Raw genomic sequence first — 27,013 nt, forward strand, 5'->3', positions numbered from 1 at the left:
GATAGATTTTTCTCCTCCTTGATTTTGTTAAATGTTTTTCCCAAGTTAAAAATAGTTTAGGATGGTCACTGAGTTTGAACCAAGCTTTTTATTTATTTATTTTTGCTAGAACATTTTTGTGAGGTAGTCATATCCTGGGGCTAGCATTATATTCTCTGTTAGGCTTTGCAGGGCTCATTTCTGTTTGAAGTATGGAAATAATGCCATTATTGTAGGCCATCCATGTTAAAGATTAATATATATTTGTGGAATGGTTGGGAAATGTCTAACTAGGGCATACATTTTTAAGAGCTGCACAGTGTTTACTGGCACAATGCTATCCTCCTCCCCTAAAGGCATTTAATTTTTTTTTAGCATGAAAAAATACATAGAATTTATTGGTGTCAGAAGAACACTTTGTAAAGTCTCAGAATCCTATTATAAATTTGAGTTACTTAGAGTTAAGTTTTTCTATTCAATTATTTACCACTTATTAAGTACTTATTAAATTAGATTAAGAAGATAAAAATGCAATTACGGCATAGTTATTCTCATAGAGCTTACAATCATTTGGGAGATATAAAATATAGAAATTGAAAATGTGATGAATCAATATTCAGAACTCCAGTGCAAAATAGAATACATAAAAAATTAAGATAAGTACAAAAAGGGCTATTCAAGACCCAAGGAAAGTAAAGTAATTTCTTCTTGGAGAATTTTAAGTCAAGCTTCCTGAAAGAGGCACTGATTATATCAACCAAAAAAGGAAAAGCTTCTTATATAATCAGTGCCATAACTTCATCGTTTGTCACTGAGTAAATAGGCTGATTTGATAGTGTTATCCCTTCTACTAGTTTTCTGTCTTTTACCAATTTGGGGTGATACTCTTCTGGATCTGAGACATTGTTGACCAACCCCTCCACTATTTCCTTGACTTCCCTGACACTACTCTTTTCCTGTTTGTTTTTTTTTTTTTCTTTTAAATATTAAAATTTCCTATGCTGGATCTTTAGCCATATTTTATCTTCTAAAGCTCCAAGATTCTGGCCTGGTCTCTTTTCCCTTTTCCCTCAATATTATCTCCCTTTGTAACCTTATAAATTCCCAAGTTTAATGACCATCTTACCACAGGTAACTTCCAGAACTATTTGTTCTTTTCTAATCTCTCTCTAAACATCTAGTATTATCTCAGTAAACACCTCTAGAGTAGTAATAGCTACTATTTACATAGCACTCTAGGTTTTGTAAAATACTATAGAAGTTATTCCATTTTATCCTCATAACAACCCTAGGAAGTAGGTACTATTATTATTATTATTCTCATTTTACAGATAAGGAAACAGACAGAGGTCAAGTGATTTCCCCAGAGTTACACACCTAGGAAGTAGCTGCGGTTGAATTTGAATTCAGTTCTTCCTAACTTCAAGTCCAGTGGTCTATCCATTAAATCACCTGTCTTCCTAGATGTCTCATTGGTATTGATTATCTTTCATGCTAAATATGTCTCCTTCTAATTTCCCTATTTATGTAGAGTGCAGTACCATCCTGATCACTCAAGTTTTTAACTAAAGAGTTTAGTCCAGGCCCTCATTCCTCAGACCTGCATTCTCCCTGCTTCCTGCCTCTTCAATCTATTCTTCAAACAGGCACTAAAATAGGATTCTAAAACATATAGGTCTGACCATGCAATAATTTTCAAGGGTAACTGAATAAAATAGAATAAAATAACATGAAGTTTAAAACCTCCACAATCTTCCAGCTAACTTTCTTTTTCCTTACAGAAAAAAAAATTATTTGATGCTCTTTTATGTCTATATGTGTTCAGTCATTTCAGTCTCCTCTGACTCTATGAGTTTTCTTGACAAAGATACTGGACTGGTTTGCCATTTTCTTCACTAGCTTATTTTAAAGATGAGGAAACTGAGGCAAACAGGGTTAAGTGACTTGCCCAGAGTCACACAGTTAGGAAGTGTTTGAGACCAGATTTGAACTCAGGAAAATGAATTTTTGTGACTTCAGATCCAGAAATCTCTCCACAATGCCACCCAGGTTTACATCTATATCACATTCAAACAACTATCCTCATCCAAAAGAACTCTCTCTTATTACAAAGAAATGTAGCTAAGTAAAATAAACATTGGTCATGCCTGGTAATATATCTTTTTTCCCCTCCTCTTCCTCTTCCCCCTCCCAAATCCCCAAGGCAATTGGGGTTGAGATTTGCCTAGTAACTAGTAAGCTTCAAGTGTCTGATGTTTGATTTGAATTCAGATCTTCTTGACTTTCTGGGTTTGTGCTTTATCCACTGTGCCACCTAGGTGCCCCTACCTTCTTTTCTGTACCAATAGTCTACCTACCATTTCCTCTTGAGAGACAGGACTCATGCTTCACTATCAGTTCTCTGATTGGTCATTGGGTTGATCAAAATTCTAATTTTCCCTTTCATTGTGATCAATATGGAATCTGGGGTAAGTTGGCAGTTAAGGTGGAGGTGGTAGTTTTCTCTGCTTGGCATGTACTACCTCCTATCTTTTCCCTCCATACCCCAATATTTCAGCTGACCTGACTTGTCTGTCATAAGTTGGTTAGCTATTGTTGGGGATGGTTGACACCTTTCCTAAGGAGTTGTTGATAGCTGTGGGATTAAATAATTTTCCTTTGATTTCAGATTCAGGATTCTTTGGATGGTGACATGACGCCTGACATTTCTTGAAAATCCCTTCACTTTATAGGTGAGGAAACTGACCTGCAGAGTCCCATGATTTATCCAAGGTCATACAAGTAGCAGAATATAGATCTGAATCCAGACTTTCTGACTCTTGAATATCCTCAAATATCTGAAGTAGTGAGAATAATCTACTAAGCAATTTCTCACTAAAGATGTGTATGAGATTCAGTTGTTGAATCATGTCTGACTTTTTGTGACCCTGTGGATCATGGGATTTTCTTGTCAAAGATACAGGAGTGGTTTTCCATTTTCTTCTCCAGTGGATAAAGGACAGAAGTTAAGTGACTTGCCCCAGGGTCACACAGCTGGTGTGTGAGGTCACATTTGAACTCAGGGTCTTCCTGAGTCCAGGTCCAGTCCTTTATTCATTGTGCAAAAAATGTTTTTCCCCCACAAGAAATAACTGTATTGACTTAAAAGCCCATTTTCCTGGAGAACAAAATTGTATAGTATAATTTTATACCTGAGTAGTAGAAGAGTACTGAACCTGAGAGTTAAAAAAAAAAACATGGATTCAATCATTTACTAGCTTTTTAGACAATTCTCTTCCCAGAGGTTTGATTTCCTTAATCAATAACATGGAGAATATGTTTCCTTAGGTCACATTCTTATGCCACTTTGAAGATCAAACAAGGTAATGTAAGTGAAAACTCCTTGAAATTGCAAAGTACTACCCCTGCTGCCTACCACCACCACCACTAACACTTACAATGAAAGAATACCTAGCATTTGTAGAGCGCTTTAAAATTTGCAAAGCACAGCACTTATTTCATTTGATCCTATATGTCAACACTAGGTCCCAGCCCAAATCCATGGGGGTCATTGTTCGAGCCCAGATAGCTCAGAGTGAATGTAAATAGCAATTAGTTCTATTTTGACCTGAAACCCTGAGTGCCTTCCCCCTCCCAGATTGGTTTTTTTTTTAAATTGCGTAAAAGAGGCCATTCTTTGTTTTATTTCTCATCTAGTCCTAATCACCAAATGAGTATTGTCTCTGTCATATTGAGACCTCAGAATGACTTTAGCTTAAAAAGTTCAAGGTCTCCCACAGTATACATGGCCATCTCCAGTTTTCCTGATCTAGGAGAAAATGAGGCTGGTGACTTTGCAGTCCTCCCTCACTTAAATCCAATTCATTTGCAAATCATGCCATCCCCTTTCCTGAAGTCTTGGTCCTCTTCAAGAGTTTAGCACAAAAACACCAAATCAGTCCCTGCCCTCAAGGAGCTCACATTCTTATGAGAGAAGCAACATGCAAATGACCATGTACATACAAGATATATGCAATGTAAATATATTGTAATCTAGGAGCAAAAGCACAGTGAGAGGAACTAGAAAGGATTTCTTGTAGCTGGTGGGGTTAAAGCTGAGTCTTGAAGAGAATCAAACAGTTGGACAGGTAAAAGGGAACCATGAGAGAACAGTATTATGACAGTATAGAAAAGAATATCCAGAAGAGGGTAACTGACATTGTCAAAAGTTGCAAAGCTCGAGCATATTACCTTATCACTTATGGATAGAAAAATTTATTAATAAACAAGAGACAGAGTATTGTGAGATGTAAAATGGATATTTTTGGTTACACTAAATTAAAAAGGATATGTACAAATGAAACTAATGCAGCTAAAATTAGGAGGAAAGCAGAAAAGTAGAAAAAACTTTATTTCAGATAAAAGTTATATCTCAAACATGTAGAGTCCTTTGTCAAATTTATAAGAATATAAGTCATTTCCCAATTATTAAAAAGTCAAAGGATATGAACAGGTAGTTTTCAAATAAAGAAATCTAAACTATGTATAATCATATAAAAATGTTCTAAATTATTATTGATTAATGTTAACCATAATTTTCTTAGCTAAAAATGAAGTAACAAAAGTTAGTTTTATTAATGAAGTTTTATTCTCTGGAATCTTACCACGAAATCCATGGGTAGATGATTTCAAAGGGACCAACTATTTTACAGAAATTTGGGGGGGCACATTTATACAGAGAGGAAAAAAAGAAATAAAGAAATTTAAGTGATCAACTGATCAGGTTACACATCTTACATGAAGGTGTCACAAGTCCTAATGCTTTATCCTGTTTATAAAATTAGTTTCTTTGAAGGAATCCTGATAAGATTTAGAAGAAAAGGAAGACATTGTATCCTATTAAAGGATAGAAGATTCATTCCTGTTTCATTAAGTTTAGAATTCATTGTCTCTCCACAGCAGAGAAAACTCAAATTTAAAAAAGTCTGCATATTAATTCAGAGGAAATAGGTATAAGCTGAGCTTTTGCCCTTAGGTCTCTATTATAAAGGATGATTAACTTTAGGAAGCCAAAGATCAACATCCAGACTTACAAGCTCTAAAAATAAATTGAAACAATTTTTGATCAGAATAATATTTGTCCTTCATTCTTGAAGAAGCCCATGACATCAGGGAGGTGATGCCATGACAAGAACATGAATTGAATTTGAGTGAGGGGGTGCTAAGTCACCAACCTCACTCTCTCTTCTGGAGTCATCTGGGTCCAGTGACCAAACACAAATCAGGACAACTGGAAATGGCCTTGGATGTGAGGCAATTAAGGATTAAAGAATTGCCCAAGTCACACAGCTAGTAAGTCTGAGGATAGATTGGAACTCCTGTCCTCCTAAGTCCAAGGCTAGTACTCTACCCACCATGCCATATAGGATCTAAAGATATTAAACACTGATGTTAGAGAAATGCAAATTAAAATCACTTTGAGGTATCTCACACCCATCAGACCGGCTAAAATTGCACAGGGAGAAAACAGTTGGAGGAAGATGGGGAAAAATTGGGACACTAATATACTGTTGAATTGTAAACTGTGAATGGATCCAACCTTTTAAAAATATTTTTTTAATAGTATTTTTCAAGAAAATTTTTAGCTTTCATTTTTACAAAATTTTTGAGTTCCAGATTTTTTCCCCTCTTCCTAAAATGGTAGGTAATTTGATTTGGGTTTTTATATGCAATTATATAAAACATATTTCCATATTAGTCACAGTTGTGAAAGAACAAATCAAAAGGAAAAAACCCATAAAAATAAAGTTAAGTGTAAAAAGTATGCTTTGATCTGCATTCAGAGCTCCACAGTTCCTTTTTGGATATAACAGTATCCAAACAATATCCATTTATAACAATAAATGGCTCATATTTATAAAAACTTAGAATGATTAAAATCTTTTTATTAATTAATTAACTTTTCTGCAGAAAAGGACTAGTTCCTCTAGTGAAAAAGGCCTTGAATGGGAACAATGTCTTAGTCTTATATGCAGTTAGAAATTAGAAGTTAAGACTTTTCCCCTCTGAATCAGCCATTGGTCTGAATCATCAGGGTTACAATTTAATCAATACGTCCACCACTCTCTCTAATATGCTTTCCTCACCTGGTCATTATACTGATGAGCACAGTGAAGTGTACAATAATATGTATGAACTTCATTAACCAGGATACTTGCAGAGGTCAAGGACCCTAGATCAATTCAGAACCAGTTGGAGCAGGTCTGATCAAATCTCAGGTCTGAACAGGTTGAGGTAAATGCTTTTATGTACTCTTTTGTCCACACTCACATACCAGCATATGGACACAATAGCCACAGGCATACCCCAGTCTCTGTAATATATATATATATATATATGTTAAACTAACAATCTCTTCTTATATTCTATGGAAGCCAAGTGTCCTACATTCCTCACAGATATGATGAATTCTTTGTAGTTGTCTTAGATCATTGTATTGCTGAAAACAGCTGTCTTTCATAGCTGATCGTCAATCATACAACATTATTGATGGATTGCTATACAATGTTTTTCTGGTTCTGCTCACTTCACTGTGAATCAGTTCATACAAGTCTTTCCAGGTTTTCTGAAATTTGTCTGCTCATCATTTCTTATTGCATGATAATAGCTTCCTATTATATTCACATATCACAACCTGTTTAGCCATTCTTCAATTGATGGACCTCTCAATTTCCAATATTTTTGTACCTCAAAAAAGGCTGCTATAATTATTTTTGTACATGCAGCTCCCCCCCCCCCCTTTTTAATGATCTCTTTGGGATACAGATCTAGTGGTAGTATTGTCTGGATTAAGGGTATACAGTTTGGCTATTTTTGAGCATAGTTCCTAATTAAACTTCAGAATGGTTGAATCAAGATACAATTGTAATGTTATTAATCCTCTTTAGTAGGAAGAATGAATAACAACACCTCCCAAAGTTGTTGGGAAGATCAAAGGAGATATTTATAAGAAGATATGCAAACTTTAAAGTACAAGATATAAATGCTAATTATCATTATCTGTCGAAGTCTAAATGAAAACTGGATGACCACTGTTTATTTTTTCATTGTTTCATGAGGCTCAAAGAGGACTCATGAAGCTCTGGTAGAGAGGAATCTTAGTCAAATAATAATTGAGCCTCTGAAGTCTTTCTATTTTGAAATTCTATTATTTCAGTTGCATTTCATATAATTCAATTTAAGATTAAAATGATCTGCTTGTAGTTTCAAAGTGACAGTGAGAACACAAAAATAGGGAAAATAGCAGATGTAATTTTATTGAATCTAACAGCTATAAATTCCAATGCTATTGAATGTAATTATTCTGAGTAACCTCCCATTAGAAATGCTATAGAAAACCAGCAAAACCCCTATATGATTATTGGCAGGTACTCAAAAGAGTTAAAGATATTTTTAATTTTAATTAATGGGTCAGAGTTTTATCATCTATTGAATGTTACATTGTACTGGAGACAAATTGTACTTTTGGAGGTGCATTGCTCTTTCAGGTCTTAGGGAATATTTAATGAATGTAAACAGTGAGTTTTGTATATTAATCTTCCATTATCCTGGAGAAGTTGGTGTGCTAACAAACTGCCCAACTTTATCTTTGAAACATCACATTACTAGTATGTGGCCCATTATCTTTAATGTAAGCAATGCATTCCTTTGAAGACAAAGACTATTTTTATATTTGTATCCACAGTACCTGCTACAATACCTGGAATGTCACAAGTGCTTAATAAATACCTGTTGATTGAATGCATTTTTTATATTCTTCATTAATCAAATTAGCCTTTTGCCAGAATTTATTCTTGTTAAACTAGTTTATTTTGAGGGGCAAGAGCATATGCCTAGGAGAAATAAGTAAATTTTGATTCTGACTTCTTGCCAGAACATGGTCAGATAGATTTGGTAACCAATAAAAGATAGATAAGGAGTATTTAAGAACCTGTTCTGCTTCAACCTTTCCATTCCTAAGAAAGATCCTGCAATTCTCTTTCCCTATTTTCTATAGTAATGGCTACAGATAGCAAGCAATTTCCTAATAGTACTTTACTATCTGATTTAGATTGTATTGAAAAAGTGTGCAAGATTTATGGGTGTGACTCTAATTAGGTTTAGTCATTTGGTAACCAGTCTGAAGAGCTTTAAAAACATATATTTTAAAACAGAAAATATCTTCAACATTACCAGTTAGTAAAAATCATAGGGATAGCAATTGGAACAGCAAATTCTGTTATAAGGATCTCTACATGGAAAAAGTCCCTCCTTAAATGAAGATATATGTTCTCTGCAACTTTGATTCTTTTTTTTAAAACTGGAGTGTAAGAAAATTAATTGATTGCCTGTGTCCAGGCACAGCCTCCATCCTTTAAGGGTTTATGCTATGTGGGAGAGATGAAATATAAATACATAAAAAGTTAAATATTGATAATTTTGAAAAAATCTTAAAAATGTTTAATTCTGGACAAGAAACTGAACATCCTAGATTGTACTAGGGCCACGTACATCACTGTTTTTGATTTGTCCTTTGACAAGTTGGACTTCAGAGTAAGTCCTTCAGAATTTTGAGAGGGACTCAAAACCATGACATATGAGGAATTATTATTAAAGAAAGCGGGGCTGTCTAGTCCAGCCAAGAGAAGATTTGTCCTTTTTGTGTGACTTCTACTTTATTTTTTTCCAATTACATGAAAAGATAGTTTTCAACATTAATTTTTTAAAAGATTGAGTTCCATATTTTTCTGTCTCCTTCCTGTTCCTCCCCCCTCCCCCTGACAGTGAGAAATCTGATATAGGTCATGCATGTACAGTCATGTTTCATATATTTCCATGTTGTTCCATAGTCATGTTATGAAAGAAGAATCAGAACACAAGGGAGAAAACATAAGAAAGAAAAAAACATAAAAATTTTTAAAAGTGAAAATAGTATACTTTGTTCTACATTCAGAGTCCATAGTTTTTTCTTAGGATGTCGATTGAATTTTCCATTACAAGATTTGTCCTTGACTCTGGAGGGCAGAACCAGGAGCAATAGGCAGAAATTATAGCACTATGCTGCCAGTTTTGCTATCCTTCAGGCTGCTATTTCTACCCTACTTGTCTCCTATTGGATTGCAACTTCCAGTATTCACAAGTTTTCTGGGAAAATGAGAGGATAAGTAAATTACTCAAGGTTGCACAGGCAGAAACTGTCTGAGGTAGGACAAGAATTCAGTTCTTCCTAACTCCAAGGTCAGCTCTTCATCTACCATGCCATATTGTTTATGTTGTCTTTAATAAGAGTTAACTATTACATAATTGAATTGAAAGGAGAGATGCACAATATGAAAGAATAAAGAGATTTTTCATAGAGACACAAGAACCTTTTTTTTTGCCTCCATCTGAGGAATTTCCTCTTTCTAGTTAATCCCTGCAGCAATATCTATGTTTATTATTCTCCAGAGGGGGTACATGAAATCATCTAGTTCAGTGTACCTATTATACAGAAGAGAATAATGTTATCCATAAAAGAGGAGATTGAGATCCTGAAATGTTTTATCACTTTTTCATAGTCACAGCTTAATTCAAACACTCTTTGAATCCCAAATCTGCTATATCATGTTGTCTCTCCACAAATAACTTGAATAAATATTTATTAAAGACCAACTATGTTCTTAGGCAATATGTTAATTGTAAGAGGGATATACAAAGTTTAAGTGACCTTAGAGTCTACTAGGTAGGTGGGTAGTTGAGTAGGTAAGACCTAGATTTCTAGAGCATTGAATTCAGTCAGGAAATCCTGAGTTCAAATTCAGTATCAGGCACTTACTAGCTGTGTGACTCTGGACAAGTCATTTAATCTCTCTTTGCCTCAGTTTCTTTAATTGTAAAATAGGGATAATACTAGCATCTGCATCCCAGAATTGTTGTGAGGATCAAATGAAACATTATTTGTCAAAAGCTTTCCCTTGACCCTATTTGCCTCTTGTCTGTAAAATTAACTGGAAAAGGAAATGACAAACCACTCTAGTGTCTTTGCCAAGAAAACTCCAAATGGGTGCATAAGAAGTTGAACATGACTGAAAAATGACTGAACAACAATGAATTTCAACAAGCAGGAGATAGGAGGTTTTAATTCTGAGATTAACTTAAATATGATATCAAGAAGCCTGTCCATGAGTTTAAATAAGTCTTAATTCAATCTTATAATTTTTATCCAAATTATTACCTCAGAATTAAGAACCTGGAACTAAGGAAAAAGGACTTTCCTGAATTAACTACTTCCTCTGACACAGAAGTAAAGCATGAAGTGTAGAGGAATGAACAATTAAAAAGAAACCAAGTGATCAGGAAGATATGAGTTCATATAAATACTTTTACACCTACTAGCTGAACTAGACAAATTCAGTTTACCCATCTGTAAAATGCAGACAATTAGAGCGCCTATCTCCTAGGGCTGTTGTGAAGATAAAATATCTTTCAAGTGCTTTCAAAACTTAGAGAAGTTATATAATGCTAACTGTTATTAAGGGCAACTACCTCATTCTTAGCTCAGAGCCACAGAAGGAAGAAATCATCTTTAGGGGTAGCAGTGGTCATCTCATCCAGTCTTGCTCCTTGAAACAAAGAGCTCATTAGTCCTAGTCTTCTTGTTCCATCTCATTTGAGTTGTAGATAAAGTCAACTTTTTCAGAGGCTTAAAAAAAATTGTAGAATAGGTTTAAATCTCATGCTAAGAACTTGATTCTGAAAAATTTATATGACCTGAAGAAGGAACCTATCTGACTTTTCACCTTATGCCATAATTTATTCCTTTCCCAGGACAATGCCAATCATTTTCACAAAAAGACTTCCAGGGTTCTCTGTTCCAAACTATACTGTGCTGTATTTCCTGGGGTGGATATGCATTTTCTCCATCCCTGTTTACATCAGCATTTATTTCAATAATTATTGGGGGAAAAAAAGTGTAATAAAGCAGTCAATAAAACAAACCAGACTTTATTTGAGGTAGATAGCATGATTTTATTTTGATTAAAGAAATGGTTCGACCATGGAAAACACAGATTAGCATCATTAAAATATGAAATTGGTCATATTTTAATTGATGGAATGGGGGAAACTACCTCGTTACTGATGTGGGAGACATTCCTGAATCAGATGACTGATTTTTAAGAGTGTAAAGCAAGAAGAAAGGACAATAATGGGGAAAAAAAAGATTTAGCATGCAATTGAAACAGTTCAATTCTGTCCTATTGAAATATCCATTTGTTTCCCTAGATTATCTTGCCACATATCGGGTCTTGCTGCTCAACTTCTCCCCACCTGGATTAAAAACCTGTACCTAGGACCTGAACTTATTAAATTCTTACCTACAGTCACTGGGAAATAAATTTATTCATAAATAAAACTTCTGTCCTGGGGCCAGAATTACTGATAGACTGTCAATCCATTTAGCCCAGATGTCTAGTTGACTAAAGACCCATACTAAAGACTTTACTTTCATATTCTTGGAAGCTGTTCCCTCAGGCCCCCTTTTTTTATTTTTCAGGGCATTTTGTACTACTACTACCCTCTACTTCTGCCCTGTCTACCTTTTACTCTGGATACAATTACCAATTACTGCTGAAAACAGCTTATTAAATAAGTTGATCTAATCAGCATCTCATTATTTATTTATTTGATGAAATAAGTTGATTTAATCATCAACTAATCATCTCTGATTCTCCAGCTCCAAACTCTCTTCTCTGGCAACTCATTACTGTGTTATATGCATAGTTTTCCCTTATTAGAACATAAACTCTTTGATGTCAGAAGCTGTCACTTAAAAAAATACTTATATTAAGTTAACATAATGCTATCAGGTACCAAGTACACAAATGACATTGAAAACTGGGTAATGGATGTTAGAAATAGCATTCGCAGTTCTTGGGACAATTCAGAAGTTTAACCAATATAAATCACTTGTTAAAACAAAGAGAGTAAAATAGCCAAAAAAGCCCCTTATTTGTAAATTGTTATGGATGATCAAAGATTATATGCAACATTATATTTGTAAACAGTCAATCACCAAAAAGTTATGAAGCATTTACTATATGCTTAATATAGAATATAATGGGCTGAATGCTGGAAATAAAAAAAGGGTAAAATAGCCTTTGTGCTCAATGATACTATATTTTAATGGGGAATATACACATAAGTCTGAACATATAAGATAAAGATTGGATGGGAACTAACCTTAACTGAGGGGCAGCTAAGTGGCACAGTGGATAGAGCATCAAACCTAGAGTGAGGAAGACACTATGAATAGATTGTGGGAGCAGTGATAAAAGAAGAGGTTTGAGATCTTTAAAAAGTTTGTTAAATTATGGAGTTACTTTTCTAGAGAGTGCCAAGTACATACAGCTGGAATGGCAGAGAGAGAGGTAGGGTTGAGGGGTATAGGGCTGAAGAAGTGGCCATTTGGGATTAGAGAGGATGGTTTGTTCTTTAGCAACCAGGGGCTATTACAAAGATGGAGAATATAAGAGGTTCATTGAAGAATGAGTTAAGGCAGAGTAACAGTGCTAACAACTGATAGACATCTGATTAGAAGATTCAAATCAAATGATTTGTCTAAGCACAGTGATCAAATATTTGACCAGATATGGTTTTAAACTGTGGTACCGTCTAGTCTAGAAACCTCGGGAGAGAGGAGACAGAAGATGTTTTGTCTTCTGGAAGCTCTCTGGGAGTAGTGACTGCCTGAGTTTTTGTTAAGCAAGAGAATAAAACCAATTTAAAGAAAGCTTGGTCACATAGCCAACTAAGCAAAGCTATCCAGAGGGCATTTGAGAATGGAAGAATAATAACAGAATAAAAAAATGGAAAAAAATTTGCAAAAATTTTTAAATAACAAACTTTTTGCCACCAAGGATAGAAAGTCTTGAATGTACTTTTAAAAAAGAGAAACAAATAGTACAAAGAGGACAAAGATGAGAGAAGCTGAATTAGGCTAAATAGATCAGTTTAGAAGAGATCTTTGCTGTAGTTAGCATAATTAGTAAGCATGCTAAGATATCATTCACAAGAGATCTGAAGGAGGGAATAAGGCAGAGTTGTGGGAAAAAATCTTAGATCTGTATGAAGAATTGTAACTAAGAGGCAAAAATGAACTACTTATTTATATGCCTTTTATATATTTTATAATTTTTTTCTGTGAATCATATTCATAATCATTGAGTATATCCTTGAGGATATGCCAAAGGATTTTATATTCTATCTTAATAGAAAAGAGACATTGTAGTTTACTGATGTTAGTGGATAGGTAGTAGATAATATGAAAGCTTTTCAAATAATATTCTATAGTGGACCACATTTTTTTATCAGTACATAATTTATTGAAAGATGTAGATCCCATTGTACTTATTTATTTTAATTTTGTTATTTTGTCTATGATTTCATCTGTGTAAGGGAACTTTTAATGAGAAAACTCTTTTCACAGACTCTGATCATTATTTGCTCTGCAATTTAGACAATTTAGAGAGTTGTCTGGGGTGAAAAATTATGTGACTTGTCCTTGGTCATAAGGCCAGACTATTTCAGAGACAGGATTTGAATCCAGATATTCCTGACTCTGAGATTAGCTTTCTCTATATGGACTATTTGTGCCCAAACAGTGATAGAGCATTCTATGAAGGTATTGGTATAATCAGTCATCGTCAGACACACTGTAATTTGTCTCAAATATAATGATGTCATTTTGGTCTTCTTCCATAACGAAGGACAAGAACCACCACCACCACCACCACCATCACCATTCACTAGCCACAGGGTGCATTTGTGTTTATTGTTTGTTGAAAATAAAAAATGAGTTTGATTCAGTAGAGCATGCTATCTTAAAGGTTCTCTTCCAATGAAGGATCTCCCATCAATACATTAAAATCATTAAAGATTCCTTGAAAGATCTAACCACAGAGATAACCTTGTTCAATGACCCACTGATCATAAATATCAAATGAGGCATAAAACAGGGAAATGTTTGCTTGCCAAAATATATTCATCATGTAATGGAGAAAAGCCAGCAGAGTCCAAACCAACAAATTATCCCTGATATTTCTGTTTGTGGATGATATTGTACAGTGATATAAAATCCCAGAATATTATAAAGTCCCTCTGGAAGAGATCTGTAATCACTCAAAAGTATTTGACTTGACTAACTCCTCAGAAAGTGAAAAACAAGTGGAAATTCTGAAGACTCCATTGGTAATCTCTTGGTTTCACTCAATGAGTGAATGCTCTGCTAGCTGTAAAAGCCATGAAAGTCAGAGTTAAAGTCTTGACTCTGACACATATTGGTTGTGTGACTCTGGACAAGTCACTTAACTTCTCAATACTCTAGACCAATGGAATTAAACAAGTGGTCCCAGCATTCTAGAGTGCAGCTCAAACCAGATTAAAATTAATCAGAAAATATTTAACAAAATGAAAAAATATAATTAAACATAGATTACATTAATTTCTGGTTTCCTATGTCAATACACTGTCTGGAGGAATCCTTTGGTAAGGTTTAGTGGCTCCACTTCTTTTTGAGTTTGAGACTACTGTTTTAGATAAATCCTTAGGATGATGGGTTTCAGAGAAAGTGCTGGACCTGCACTGGTAGAAAGAATTTTCTCTCTTGGGAGTTTTCTGTATCATTGAAATCAAGGTTAAGTCTTTGCCTATCCCTTATCATGCTTTCTTTGCATGATAAGTTTAAGTTAGAAAATATTTTTTTTCCAAAAACATCATTATGTTTATAATAGAAATCAAAAGGAAGACTTCATTTATCAAAACTTAAAGCAAATTTCATTAGGATACCTTGATTTCAAAATTTAATGCCTGCATTTGAACAATTTACTTACCTACCTTTAACATATACATAATACTTTGCCTAAAAAGTTGACTTTTCAATTGGATATTTATTAAACACCTATTAAGGCCCTTGCCAGGTAGATACATATATAAAAAGGAAACAGTTATTGCTACCAAAGAGACAGGATTTGAATCCAGATATATCTTCTACTACTCAACAGAGGCAGCAATAATTAACTTTTTTTTTTTATTAGAGCTCAGATACATGTCTAGAATCATTTAAAAAGAATAAAATGGTCATTCTAAATAAAAACCTACTATATTTGTATGGGCCTTTTATTTAATATTAAATCACAGATATCCTTATCTCCTCTTTTATTTAATAAGTTAATACAGATCATATTTAAATATCTATGTAAAAAGATCTTAAAGCCTATTACAAAATATCTCACCTATTTTAAAATTTTTTTAAAAAAATAATTTAAAAATTTATTTATTTTCATCTACTTGTACATGTATATTTCCAAGTTACAAAGTTTCCTTCCACCCTCCTTTCCAACTCCCCTGCCCTAGTTGGGAACAGTCAGATTAGCATTTTACATATATATTTTGTTAACCATATTTACAAATTAGTAATTTTTGGCATGAGGAATTAGGATTAAGGGAAAGAGATACATAAAAGTTAATTAAAGTGTTTATCAGATTCGGTAGGGTGTTTTTTTCCCTTTGTTTTTTGTTTTGTTTTGTTTTGTTTTTCTTCCTCTGGTTGGGGATGATATAGTCCATAATCTTCCAAAAACAGTTGTTCTAGTTCTCTGGACTGCCCAGAGGGGTTGCTTCCATCAAGGTTGTTCATCTCATGATGTTGATGTGTAAATTGTTCTCTTGGCTCTACTCCTTTCACTCAGCATCAGATCCCTTAAATCATTCCATGCTTCTCTAGAGTCTGACAATTTATTGTTCCTTATAGAACAATAATATTCCATAGTATTCATCTACCATAACTTGTTTAGCCATTCCCCAACTGATGGGCATTCCCTCAATTTCCAATTCTTTGCCACTCCAAAAGAGCTGCTGTGAATATTTTGGAACATGTAGAACTTTTTCCATTTTTTACAGTTTCTTCTGGATATAGTCCTAGAATTGGAATTGCTGGGTCAAAAGGTATGGACAGTTTTATTGCTCTGGGCATAGTTCCATATTGCTCTCCAGAAAGGCTGGATCCTTTCACAACTCCACCAGCAATGCATCAATGTCCCAGTCCTTCCACAACTTCTCCAACATCGATCATCTTCTCTTTTTATCTGGGCTAATTTATCAGAACTCCAGGTTGGGAAAATTTCTGCTTTCTTCTAATTTTGGCAGTATTGATTTTATTAGTATAAACCCTTTTTAATTTAATATAGTCATTTTGCAGTTTATAATGTGCTCTAATCCTTGCTTGGTCATAAATTTATCCCTTATCCATAGATCAGATAGGTAGAATATTTTTTTTTTGTCTATGAATTTATCTATGGTATTGTTCTTTAGGTCCAAATCCTGTACCTATTTTGACCTTATTTTGGAACAGGGTGTGAGATATGGATCTATGCCTAATTTTTGCCATACTTTTTTCCAGTTTTCCTAACAATTTTTGTTAAATAATGAGTTCTTATCCCAGAAGCTGATGTTGTTGGGTTTGTCAAGTAGTAGATTGCTGTAGTCATTTACTGCATTTTCTTTTGAACCTATCCTAATCCATTGATCCATTACTCTATTTCTTTTTTTTTTTTTTTTGCAAGGCAAATGGGGTTAAATGGCTTGTGCAAGGCCACACAGCTAGGTAATTATTAAGTGTCTGAGACCGGTTTTGAACCCAGGTACTCCTGATTCCAGGGCCGGTGCTTTATCCACTACGCCACCTAGCTGCCCCTATTACTCTATTTCTTAACCAGTACCAGGCAGTTTTAATGACTGCTGCTTTATAGTATAGTTTTAGATCTGGTAGAGCTAGGCCACCTTTCTTTACATTTTTTCCCCCATCAGTTCCCTTGCTATTCTTGCCCTTTTGTTTCTCTGGATGAATTTTGTTACTATTTTTTTTTAGTTTGGTAAAGTAGTTATTTGGTAGTTTGATTGGTATGGCACTGAATAAGTAATTTAATTTGGGTAGAATTGTCACTTTTACTATATTAGCTTGATCTAACCATGAGCATTTGACATTTTTCCAATTATTTAGAACTGATTTTATTTGGGTGAGGAGAGCTTTATAATTGTGTTCATATAATTTCTGGGTTTGTCTTCGGAGGTAGATGCCCAAGTATTTATTGTTATCAACAGTTTTTTTTAAATAGAATTTCTCTTTTCTATCTCTTGTTCTTGGGCTTTGTTATTCACATATAGAAATGCTGATGATTTATGTGGGTTTATTTTATATCCTGCTACTTTGCTGAATTCATTGTTTCAAGGAGTTTTTAGATGATTTTCTTGGGTTCTCTAGGTATATCATCTTATCATCTGCAAAGAGTGAAAGTTTTGCTTCCTCATTGCCTATTCTGATTCCTTCAATTTCTTTTTCTTTTATTGCTACTGCTAGCATTTCTAATACTATATTGAATAGTAATGGTGATAGTGGGCATCCTTGTTTCACTCCTGAATTTATTGGAAATGCTTTGAGTTTATTCCTGTTAAATATAATATTTGTTGATGGTTTTAGATAGATACTATTTATAATTTTTTTAAAGAAAGATTTTATTTATTTTGAGTTTTACAATTTTCCCCCCATTCATGCTTCCCACCCCCCACAGAAGGCATTCTGTTAGTGTTTACATTGGTTCCATGTTATACATTGATCTCAGTTGAATGTGATGACAGAGAAATCATATCCTTAAGGAAGAAATATAAAGTATGAGACAGTAAAATTACATTACAATATGCTTTTTTTTTTTCTAATTTGACAGTAATAGTCTTTGGTCTTTGTTCAAAGTCCACAATTCTTTTTTCTGGATACAGATGGTATTCTCCATTGCAGATAGCTCAAAATTGTCCCTGGTTGTTGCACTGAAGGGATGAGCAAGTCCATCAGGGTTGATCATCACCCCCATGTTGCTGTTAGGGTGTACAATGTTTTTTTGGTTCTGATCATCTTGATCAGCATCAGTTCATGCAAATCTCTCCAGACTTCCCTGAATTCCCATCCCTCCTTGTTTCTAATAGAACAATAGTGTTCCATGACATACATATATACCACAGTTTGTTAAGCCATTCCCCAATTGAAGGACATTCACTTAATTTCCAATTTTTTGCCACTACAAACAGGGCTGCTAGAAATATTTTTGTATAAGTGATGTTTTTACTCTTTTTTTATCATCTCTTCAGTGTATAGACCCAGTAGAGGTATTGCTGGGTCAAAGGTTATACACATTTTTGTTGCTCTTTGGGCATAAACCTAAATTGCTCTCAAGAAAGGTTGGAGGAGTTCACAACTCTACCAATGATACTATTTATAATTTTAAGCAAAACTCCATTTATTCCTATACTTTTTAGTGCTTTTAATAGGAATGGATGTTATGTTTTATCAAAGACTTTTTCAGCATCTATTGAGATAATCATATGGTTTTTGTTGGTTTTACTAGTTGATATGTTTAATTATGTTGAGTGTTTTCCTAATGTTGAATCACCCCTGCCTGCCTGGTATAAATCCAACCTTATCATGGTGTATTAACCTAGTAATAATGTGCTCTGGTCTCATTGCTAAAATTTTATTTAAGATTTTTGCACCGATATTCATTAGGGAGATTGGTCTATAATTTTCTTTGTCTGTTTTGCTTCTTCCTGGTTTAGGTGTCAGCACCAGGTTGGTATCATAAAAGGAGCTTGGTAGAACACTTCCCTCTACTAGTTTTTAAAATAGTATATGTAGAATGGGAATTAATTGTTCCTTAAATGTTTGGTGGAATTCACTTGTAAATCCATCGGGACTTGGAGACTTTTTCTTAGGGAGTTTATTCATGGTTTCTTCAATTTATTTTTTTCTGAAATGGGTTTATTTAAGTAATCTATTTCCTCTTCTGTTAATCTGGGCAATTTGTATTTTTTGTAAATATTCATCCATTTCACTCAAGTTGTCCAATTTATTGACATAGAGTTTGGCAAAAGAGCTCTGAATTATCTCTTTAATTTCCTACTCATGGTGGTTAGTTCACCCTTTTGATACTGGTTATTTGGTTATCTTCTCTCTTTTTAAAAATCAGATTAAACAGAGGATTGCCTATTTTATTGGCCTTTTCATAAAGTCACCTCAGAATTATTTATGAAATCAATGGGTTTTTTTTTTTTTGCTTTCTATTTTGATTTTCAGAATTTTTAGTTTGGTATTTAACTGGGATATGTTTAATTTGTTCTTTTTTTTCTAGCTGTTTTAGTTGCATACTAAAAATGATTTGTTGATCTCCTCTTTCTCTATTTTATTCATATAAGTAGTTAGAGATATAAAATTTCCTTTAAAACTGCCTTGGTGTCATCCCATAAATTTTGGTATAATGTCTCATTATTATCATTTTCTTGGATATAATTATTATTTCTATTATTTGCTATTTGATCCATCCATTATTTTAAAGTTATTTAATTTCCAATTAGCTCTTGGTTTATTTTTCCCTGACGCTTTATTACACGGAATTTTTATTGCATCGTGATCTGAGAAGCGTAGATTTATTATTTCTGCCTTTCTGCATTTGATTTTAAGGTTTTTGTGACCAGTACGTGGTCAGTTTTGGGGATGGTATCATGTACTGCTGAGAAAAAGGTATATTCTTTTCTGTCCCCATTAAGCTTTCTCCAGAGGTCCAATCATATCTAAGTTTTCTAAGATTTCATTCACCTTCTTAACTTCCTTCTTGTTTATTTTGTTGTTAGATTTGTCTGGTTCTGAGAAAGGAATATTGAGATCCCCCATTATTACAGTTTTGCTGTCTATTTCTCCTTGTAATTCAGTCAACTTTTCCTCTAGGGATCTGGAACTATCCATATCTCACCTATTTTCAGAATGTTCCTTTAAAATAATAATGATGGCATCATCCAGGGAGAGTAGTCAATTTAGTCATTCCACTGGGCCAAAAAACAAACCTAAAAATAGATTTATATGAGTCTGTCCAGTGATCTACCCAAGAGACAATTGATGAAATTTGGTTCTCTGGTGACAAAGTCGGCAGACTGAGGCATGGAAGTGAAATAGATTTTGAGGTAAGACACTGGCAGAAGCAAAATGTCAGCAATGTCCAAACAGCTCCTGAAGACACCAGAGAGTGAATGATAGTATAGGAGAAAGAGAACTGGATAGGGAATCAGCAAAAATGGGTTCAATTTGGATTCTGCTATTTGTTTTATGTGAACAAGGCAAGTCAGATCATTTCTGGATCGAAGTTTCCTCATCTGTAAAAATGAGGGCATTGGACTAATAATAATTCGAGGTCCCTTTCTAGCTTTAAATTTATGATCACAAAAATAACTTCAGTACTTTTCAACTTCTCTGCACCTCTTAGAAAAATCCCATCAAAACAAAACCCAACAATAAAGCACAGTTTGAAACAATGTGATATTCAGGGCTCTAGACACACCACTATCTCCCCAGCAACTATCAGAAGAGGGTGGCTTTTTAACAGAAAGCTAACTAGATATTTAAGTGACTTAGAACAATTGGAGGTTTTGCAAATAGAAAGGCCTGCTGATGGACATGACTAAACTGCCACTGACCACCACCAAACTGTGACATCTTCAGAGCGACCTATGGACCGAACATCTGCAGCCTTTCAAAGTCTAGCCTTAATGTGTGTGAGAGGAGAGTGAGAGCCGGGTTTAGTTTGAGCCAGGTTTGCCCGGTAGCTCCTCAGTAGACTGCTCACTTCCACCAGTGCCTCCAGAACTCTGTGCCCCAGAGCCCATCTGTACCATAACACCTCCAGACCCTATTCGCAGATTCTGAAAGACTCCAAGTCCAGGGCCGGGGTGGGGGTGGGGTGGAGGGAGGATGCCCATGGGCCCCAAGAGGGCTGACCGACCACAAGGGCAGAGAGGGGCGGTGGCAGGAGCTGCTGGGCGGTGACGCACGAGGTGGACGCCAGTTCCTCCCTCCCCGCGGAACAGACCAGAAACACGAATTAGGGGCGGAGGTTGAGAGGGAGAGGGAGAGTTGAAGAAAGGGCAGGGGTGTCTGGCTGATCAAAGGACATTAAACATTTTTTTTTTTACTATTGCTGGACAGAGATAGAGGACGGCCCTGGCCACGGTGGTTTTCCGCAGTTACCAATGAGGAGCAAGTCCTTCCTCCTCCCCCCCCCACCCCTTTTCTACTGAGTGGTGCGCTCGGCCCCGACCCCTCGGTAGGCTCCGCCGCAAATGCACTGCAGAGCCGAAGAGGGGAGGGGGCGGGTGGGAAGTCCCCCGGGAGCCGCGAGCATCCTCTCCTCGGCCCCCTCCCTCCTGCAGAGGCGCGGCTCCGGCGCCGCCCAGCCCCCTCGCACCCCGCCCTCCCCCTGCTGCGAGCCGGAGCCCCCCGCCCCGCAGCCCCCCGCCCCGCAGCCCCGGCTCCCCGCGGCCCCCCGCCCCGCGGCCCCCCGCCCCGCAGCCCCGGCTCCCCGCGGCTCTCGCGCCTCCGCTCCACTCGCCGGCGCGCCGCGCGGGGGGCGGCGCCGGGCCCCGCTGACCCGCCCCGGCACCGGGCCGTGGGGATGCTCCTGCCGCGGCCGGGACAGCACCTGGAAGCGGCGGCGGCGGCGGGACCCCCGGCTCCTGCGCCGGCCCCGGGGAGGGCTTCCCCCGCAGCCTCGCTGCCGGCCCGGCTTTCCCCGCCGGGGCTCCGTCGCTGCCGCCGCCGCTGAGCGCCGGGGCCTCGCCAGGCATGAGGAGACGCAGCCCGGGCCAGCCGAGACCTCCCGGGCCCCCAGGGACGCCCCCGGCCCCCGAGCATCGCGCCCGCCGGAGGCGGCCAGGGCTCCTGCTTTAGTCTGGGCGATAAGAGACGGAGGGGCTGCGGCTGCGGCAGAGGCGCCCGCTGCGGAAAGCGGGCAGAGCCCGGGGCGGGGGCCGCCGTCCGGGCTGGAGATCCCCGTTCCGGGAGCTGGACGCCCGTCCCGGATCCCGGGATGAGGCTGCGCGGCTGCAGCGGCTGAGACGGTGGCGCCCGCCTGCAATTTGGGGGTCCCTTCTCTGCGGGGAGGGCTGAGCCGGGGCTCCAGCCTGGGCTTCACCCCGCACCGGCCTCGCGCTGCTGCCTTTCCCACCTGCGCTCTGATTGATAGAAATACCCTCCACCCTTCTCCTGTGCTTTAGAGCATTTTCACCTTTTCCACCTTCCGTCACCCTCCTTTCTGCATCCACCTGAGCTCTCATCCTAGCCCCTAACTTCCCCCTCTCCCCCTGCCAAGTTCATCCATTCGTTCTGTGTCTGCTGCTCCCCCCGACCTTCCCACTTTTTCTTCAGTCTCTCCTTCCACCCTCTCCCGGCTTCGACTTCCCCTCTGCAGTTGGCAGGGTGGTTTAAACAGTTCGTGGGATTGCAAGGCCTGGACAGTGCCCTAAAGCCCGGCATCCTTGAGCATCCAGCTCGGCTAGTTAGGAGGAAGATGTCTCTGCTTAAGTGGTTGCTGCGGGTCTCCAATCGCTCTTTACTTGCCTTCATCTTCTTCTTCTCCCTCTCGTCGTCTTGTCTTTACTTCATCTATGTGGCCCCGGGGATCGGTAAGCACGAAGGCATTCCCTCCTTAGACCAGGAGTTCTATATCTCCACACACGCGCACCTGGCAAAATCCAGGAAATTACTAGATTCAGAGAAGATAAATTGGTTATTACTGGAGTAAGGGTCTGTAGGAAGTAATGTACTTGAAACCACTGGAAATATGGCATATTCCCACAGTCCTATTGATTTGAAGCTGAATAAAACATTTCAAGCAAGTAAATTTCGGTTCTGGATCAACTAGATCCAGATCATAACTTCACCGTGAATGCCCCTGTTCATTTTTAATGTATTCACCATAGTGTTATATTGTATTGACTAGATTTACCCCATGCTCCGTGCATAATCTTAGTAATTTTAAAAGACCTCTAAGAGACAACTGGGGAGTAAGATAGATTTGAAAAGAAAAATCGATCGCAAGTAATTGGGTTTTTTTTGGGAGCTGAGAGTTTAGGAATGCATTGACTTCATTTCCAAAATGAAATCAAATGACAGTATTCCTTCACTTTATGGACTTTACGGTGTGTATCATAGTCTGTCTTGACCAATTAACAGGTATTTCCTGTGGAGATAGTAAATATGCTTGCATTTCAAATGATAGATTTCCCCTTCTCAATATTCATTCCTGTTTGAGTGTTTACAGAAACTGAATAATGTTAAATATTAGAATGAAGGTTATATTCTTAAACCACTGGTGTATCAAAATTCATGTCACATATTGGATTTGACTTAGGCTTCTTTGCCATTGAATCTAATATACAGAACTAATGGTCTACTCAGGGTTTTAAATGATCATTTCCCTAGGGTTTTTTCCCTCCACTAGCTTGGCTGGTTGACAGTCTACCATATTGTTTAAGGGAAGGTCTGTTTCATTCTGATGTTATGGCTAAGACCTGGGAGTATTTTAATGTTTATGGAAATCTATAAAATGTATTTTAAATAGTTTTGTTGTATTTCTCCAAATGGTGATTTTTATTTCTCACTTAAATGTTTTCTGTTTTATCCATCATATGTATTAAAAACTATTGACTATGTAAATTGAACATTTACATTTGAAAACTCCCAAATTTACACATTGTCAAGTCCTAAAAATTGTAGGTTTCTAGTTTTGTATCTGAAGGCAATTAAAAAAAACCATAGCATGCATTTATGTAGTGATTTTAAAATTTCCAAGTCCCTTAACATGTTATCTTATTAGATGCTTATAACAAGCCTGGGAGGTAAGTGCTATTATCTCTGTTTTTCATTTGAGGAACCTGAGGCTGAGAGGTTAAATGACTTGCCCAGGGTTGTATAGCTGAGGCAAAATTTGAACTTCAGGTTTACCTGATTCCAGGTGTCTTGAACTGATGTTGGGGGCAGGGGAGAGGAAACAGTGTCACAGAGATTATTTTCTGTATTAGCATGCTTGAAAATAGAAATTTTTTCCTTTTCTTTTGATGTTTACATTTTCTGGATAGAAATAATGTTAAAATCTGATGTCTGAGAAACTTTAAATTTAGCTGAAATCTAGTATATCTTGAGAAAGAATTTTGACAGCATGAGTATTGTAATTGTTTCTCCAAAATGAAGCAAAACATTTATTAAGCTCCTACTATGTGTCAAGTGCTTTACAAAGATCTCATTTTATTCTCACAGTATCTTTGGGAGGAATTATAATCATTATGGAAACTTAGGTAGAGAGAAGTAAAATAATTTGCTCAGGGCCACACAGCCAAGAAGTATCTGAGGTTACATTTGAACTTAGATCTTCCTAATTCTAGCCAGACCTAAGTGCTCTATTCACTGCATTTGACTCCAGGCTCAGCTGAGTATTTCATCAAATGAAAATACTCATGGCATTGACTTCATTAGTAGTAAAGAAAGCTCAGTAGGATTAATTAGCCAGTTTTAAAGGCAGAAACCATACATAATAAGCTCTACTTTCTTAAAGAGCTTTCATTTTTGGGATCTTAAAAGTCAATTTCTCAAAATCTATAATAATCCATGCTCTTTGATCTGATTCTTTAAAGATTGTAGCTTTCTAGGGTATGCTTTTTCTTGAGGATACTTAATTCTTTGAAACCACAGAGAAAAATTACTTGACTTATCAGTCATATTAAAAGCAATTTGAATTCTTTACATATCATACAAAAAAAAATAGTGGATTGAACCCAGTTCTTTATTCTGAGGCCATTTATACATACCTTTTCCATTGAATTGGTAGTTTTGAAGGACTTTTCAAATACATTAATATATTAGATATATGATCTCAAAATTTAATTGTTCTGAAAACCAGTTAGTGAAAGACTTAGGAAGTGTACTAATATACCATCCTTATCTGAACATATATTATGTGTATATAACTGAACAATAGACCATTTATTCACTTCCATAAAATTTTTAACAGCAGTAATTATAGCTGCCCAGTTGAAATGATTTAGGTTTACTATTATTATAATGTGATATTTGTTTAAAGTCTAGAACTGGACTTCTTGTATAGTGAGACCATTAAAATAAAGAATGGTCTGTTTTTCTATGTATCATTAACATCCTTTAAAACTAGGGAAGAAAAGTAAAAATGCTAACTTGTGAATGGATATAATTTTGTTTCTGTGAGTCATTTGGCAAGATGCAGTACTGTGAACTCAAAATAACCTCCTGTTCATTAATGGCAATTAGCACCATTGTTATTTATATCAGTTTTTGTTTAGACTATAATCCTGTGTTAAGTGATTTGTCTTTGCAGTAGTAAAAGATCTTTCTGATACTCTGCTTATAGGGCCTGACAAGCCTTGTTTGTAATACATAATATAGTATAATTAATGATGACTTCTAACATCTCTCGTAAGTTCCAAAGGAAACTTACTATTTACTTGCTTCATTTGGTGACCCAGGAATGATACTATAGGGATGAGAACTGGACTGTGATTTTGGTGCTCTTTTATTATGGCATCTCCATAACCTTTTCTATAAATTTGGTCAGAGAATTGCCCAGAGCTCTGAAAGTTGCACAATTAGTATGTTTCAAAGGACTTAAACACAAGTCTTTCTGGCTTACTGGCCATCTTTCTATTCACCATACAACATAGTAATAGTAGCTAATAGGTAACATTTATATATGCCCCTTATGTGCCAGGTACTGTTCTGGGTTGATCCTTACAATCCCAGGAGGTAGTTGCTATTATTATTATCCTCATTTTGCAGATGAGGAACTGAAGCTAATTTTGCTTAACTGACTTGTCCAGGTCTACACAGGTAGTAAGCACCTGTAGTCAAATTTGCATTCAGGTTTTCTGTACTTCAGGTTGTGTTCTGTCCTTTGTGCCACTAGCTGCCTTAAATTGAAACACTGCCTCTCTGTTAATGACCCTATAGATTTCGTACATGATGGATGTTTATTATTGTTATGAGGAGAGAGTATCAAAATGTACTTAATATGAATTAAACTACTTTAAAGAACTTTGTTTTTTGGCTTTCTAAGTAAGAGAGATGACAAAGTGTTTTTATGGGGACAAATCTTTTTCAGGATTATACAGTAAACATTTGTTAGTTTATTTTTTTTTATTAAAGTGCTTATTAAACATTTTCCATGTGCTAGTCTCTGTCCTAAGTGCTGAAGACACAAATAAGGAAAAGAAAGTTCTCAAGGAGAAACTCAAGGAATTTAAATCTAATGGGAAAAGCTGGTACACAAAAGGAACTTAAAGATGGGGAGAGGATACCAGAGGGTAAGAGGCATGGGGGTGAGATGAAGATGATAATGGATTTGAAATCAAGCAGAACTGCCAGTGACAATAGGATGACTCCATTTTTGAGGGAGTTTTTGATTCTGTCCTGTAATCAGAGAGGTAGAAACAATTGAAGTTATTGATGAGGTGTCAGTAGCTAAGCTCAGGCAGTCTCTATGAAGTTGAATTTCCTGGTGATGGTTTATCCTGGGTGAATCCATGGTGAATATGATGATGGAAGTGAAACCAAACATAGCAGCTGGTGGTAAATGAAGACTTGCTTAAATTCTGTAATGCCTTTCTAGTCACATATAAGATTCTTGTCTTTTTTTTTAGGGTTTTTTTTTTGCAAGGCAAATGGGGTTAAGTGGCTTGCCCAAGGCCACACAGCTAGGTAATTATTAAGTGTCTGAGACCGGATTTGAACCCAGGTACTCCTGACGCCAGGAGCAGTGCTTTATCCACTGCGCCACCTAGCCACCCCTTCTTGTCTTTTTTTTTTTTAACATTTCTAAATGTTATATGGATACTTTATATGTCACTGTCATTTCTCAGTGACCACTCTCCCCTTTCCCATAGACTCCTCCCTTGTAATAAAAAGGTATAATCAAAGCACATCAATCCCAGGTCTGCCTCACTCTCTACCTCTACATACTCCACCTCTCTTACTGTTTGTCCAAGTAAGTCACATTTGGTCACAGACTTGCATCTCTCACTATTAGGATTTCAATTTTACAACTTAAACTCAATATGCCCCAAACTAATTCTTTCCCCCCCAAAC

General features: G+C 36.7%; 1 protein-coding gene across 1 annotated transcript in view; it reads left to right on the top strand.

The window, feature by feature from the left end:
• Positions 1–22,077: 22,077 nt before the first annotated feature.
• B4GALT6 (beta-1,4-galactosyltransferase 6) overlaps positions 22,078–27,013 on the top strand; it is an 88,465-nt gene continuing 83,529 nt past the window's right edge. Inside the window, exon 1 of the mRNA XM_074202426.1 lies at positions 22,078–22,527. Within this exon, the coding sequence (XP_074058527.1) occupies positions 22,413–22,527 (115 nt within the window). The 5' untranslated portion in view covers positions 22,078–22,412. The remainder of the gene's footprint in view (positions 22,528–27,013) is intronic.

Source organism: Macrotis lagotis, chromosome X, assembly GCF_037893015.1.
Source record: "Macrotis lagotis isolate mMagLag1 chromosome X, bilby.v1.9.chrom.fasta, whole genome shotgun sequence".
Taxonomy (NCBI): Eukaryota; Metazoa; Chordata; class Mammalia; order Peramelemorphia; family Peramelidae; genus Macrotis; species Macrotis lagotis.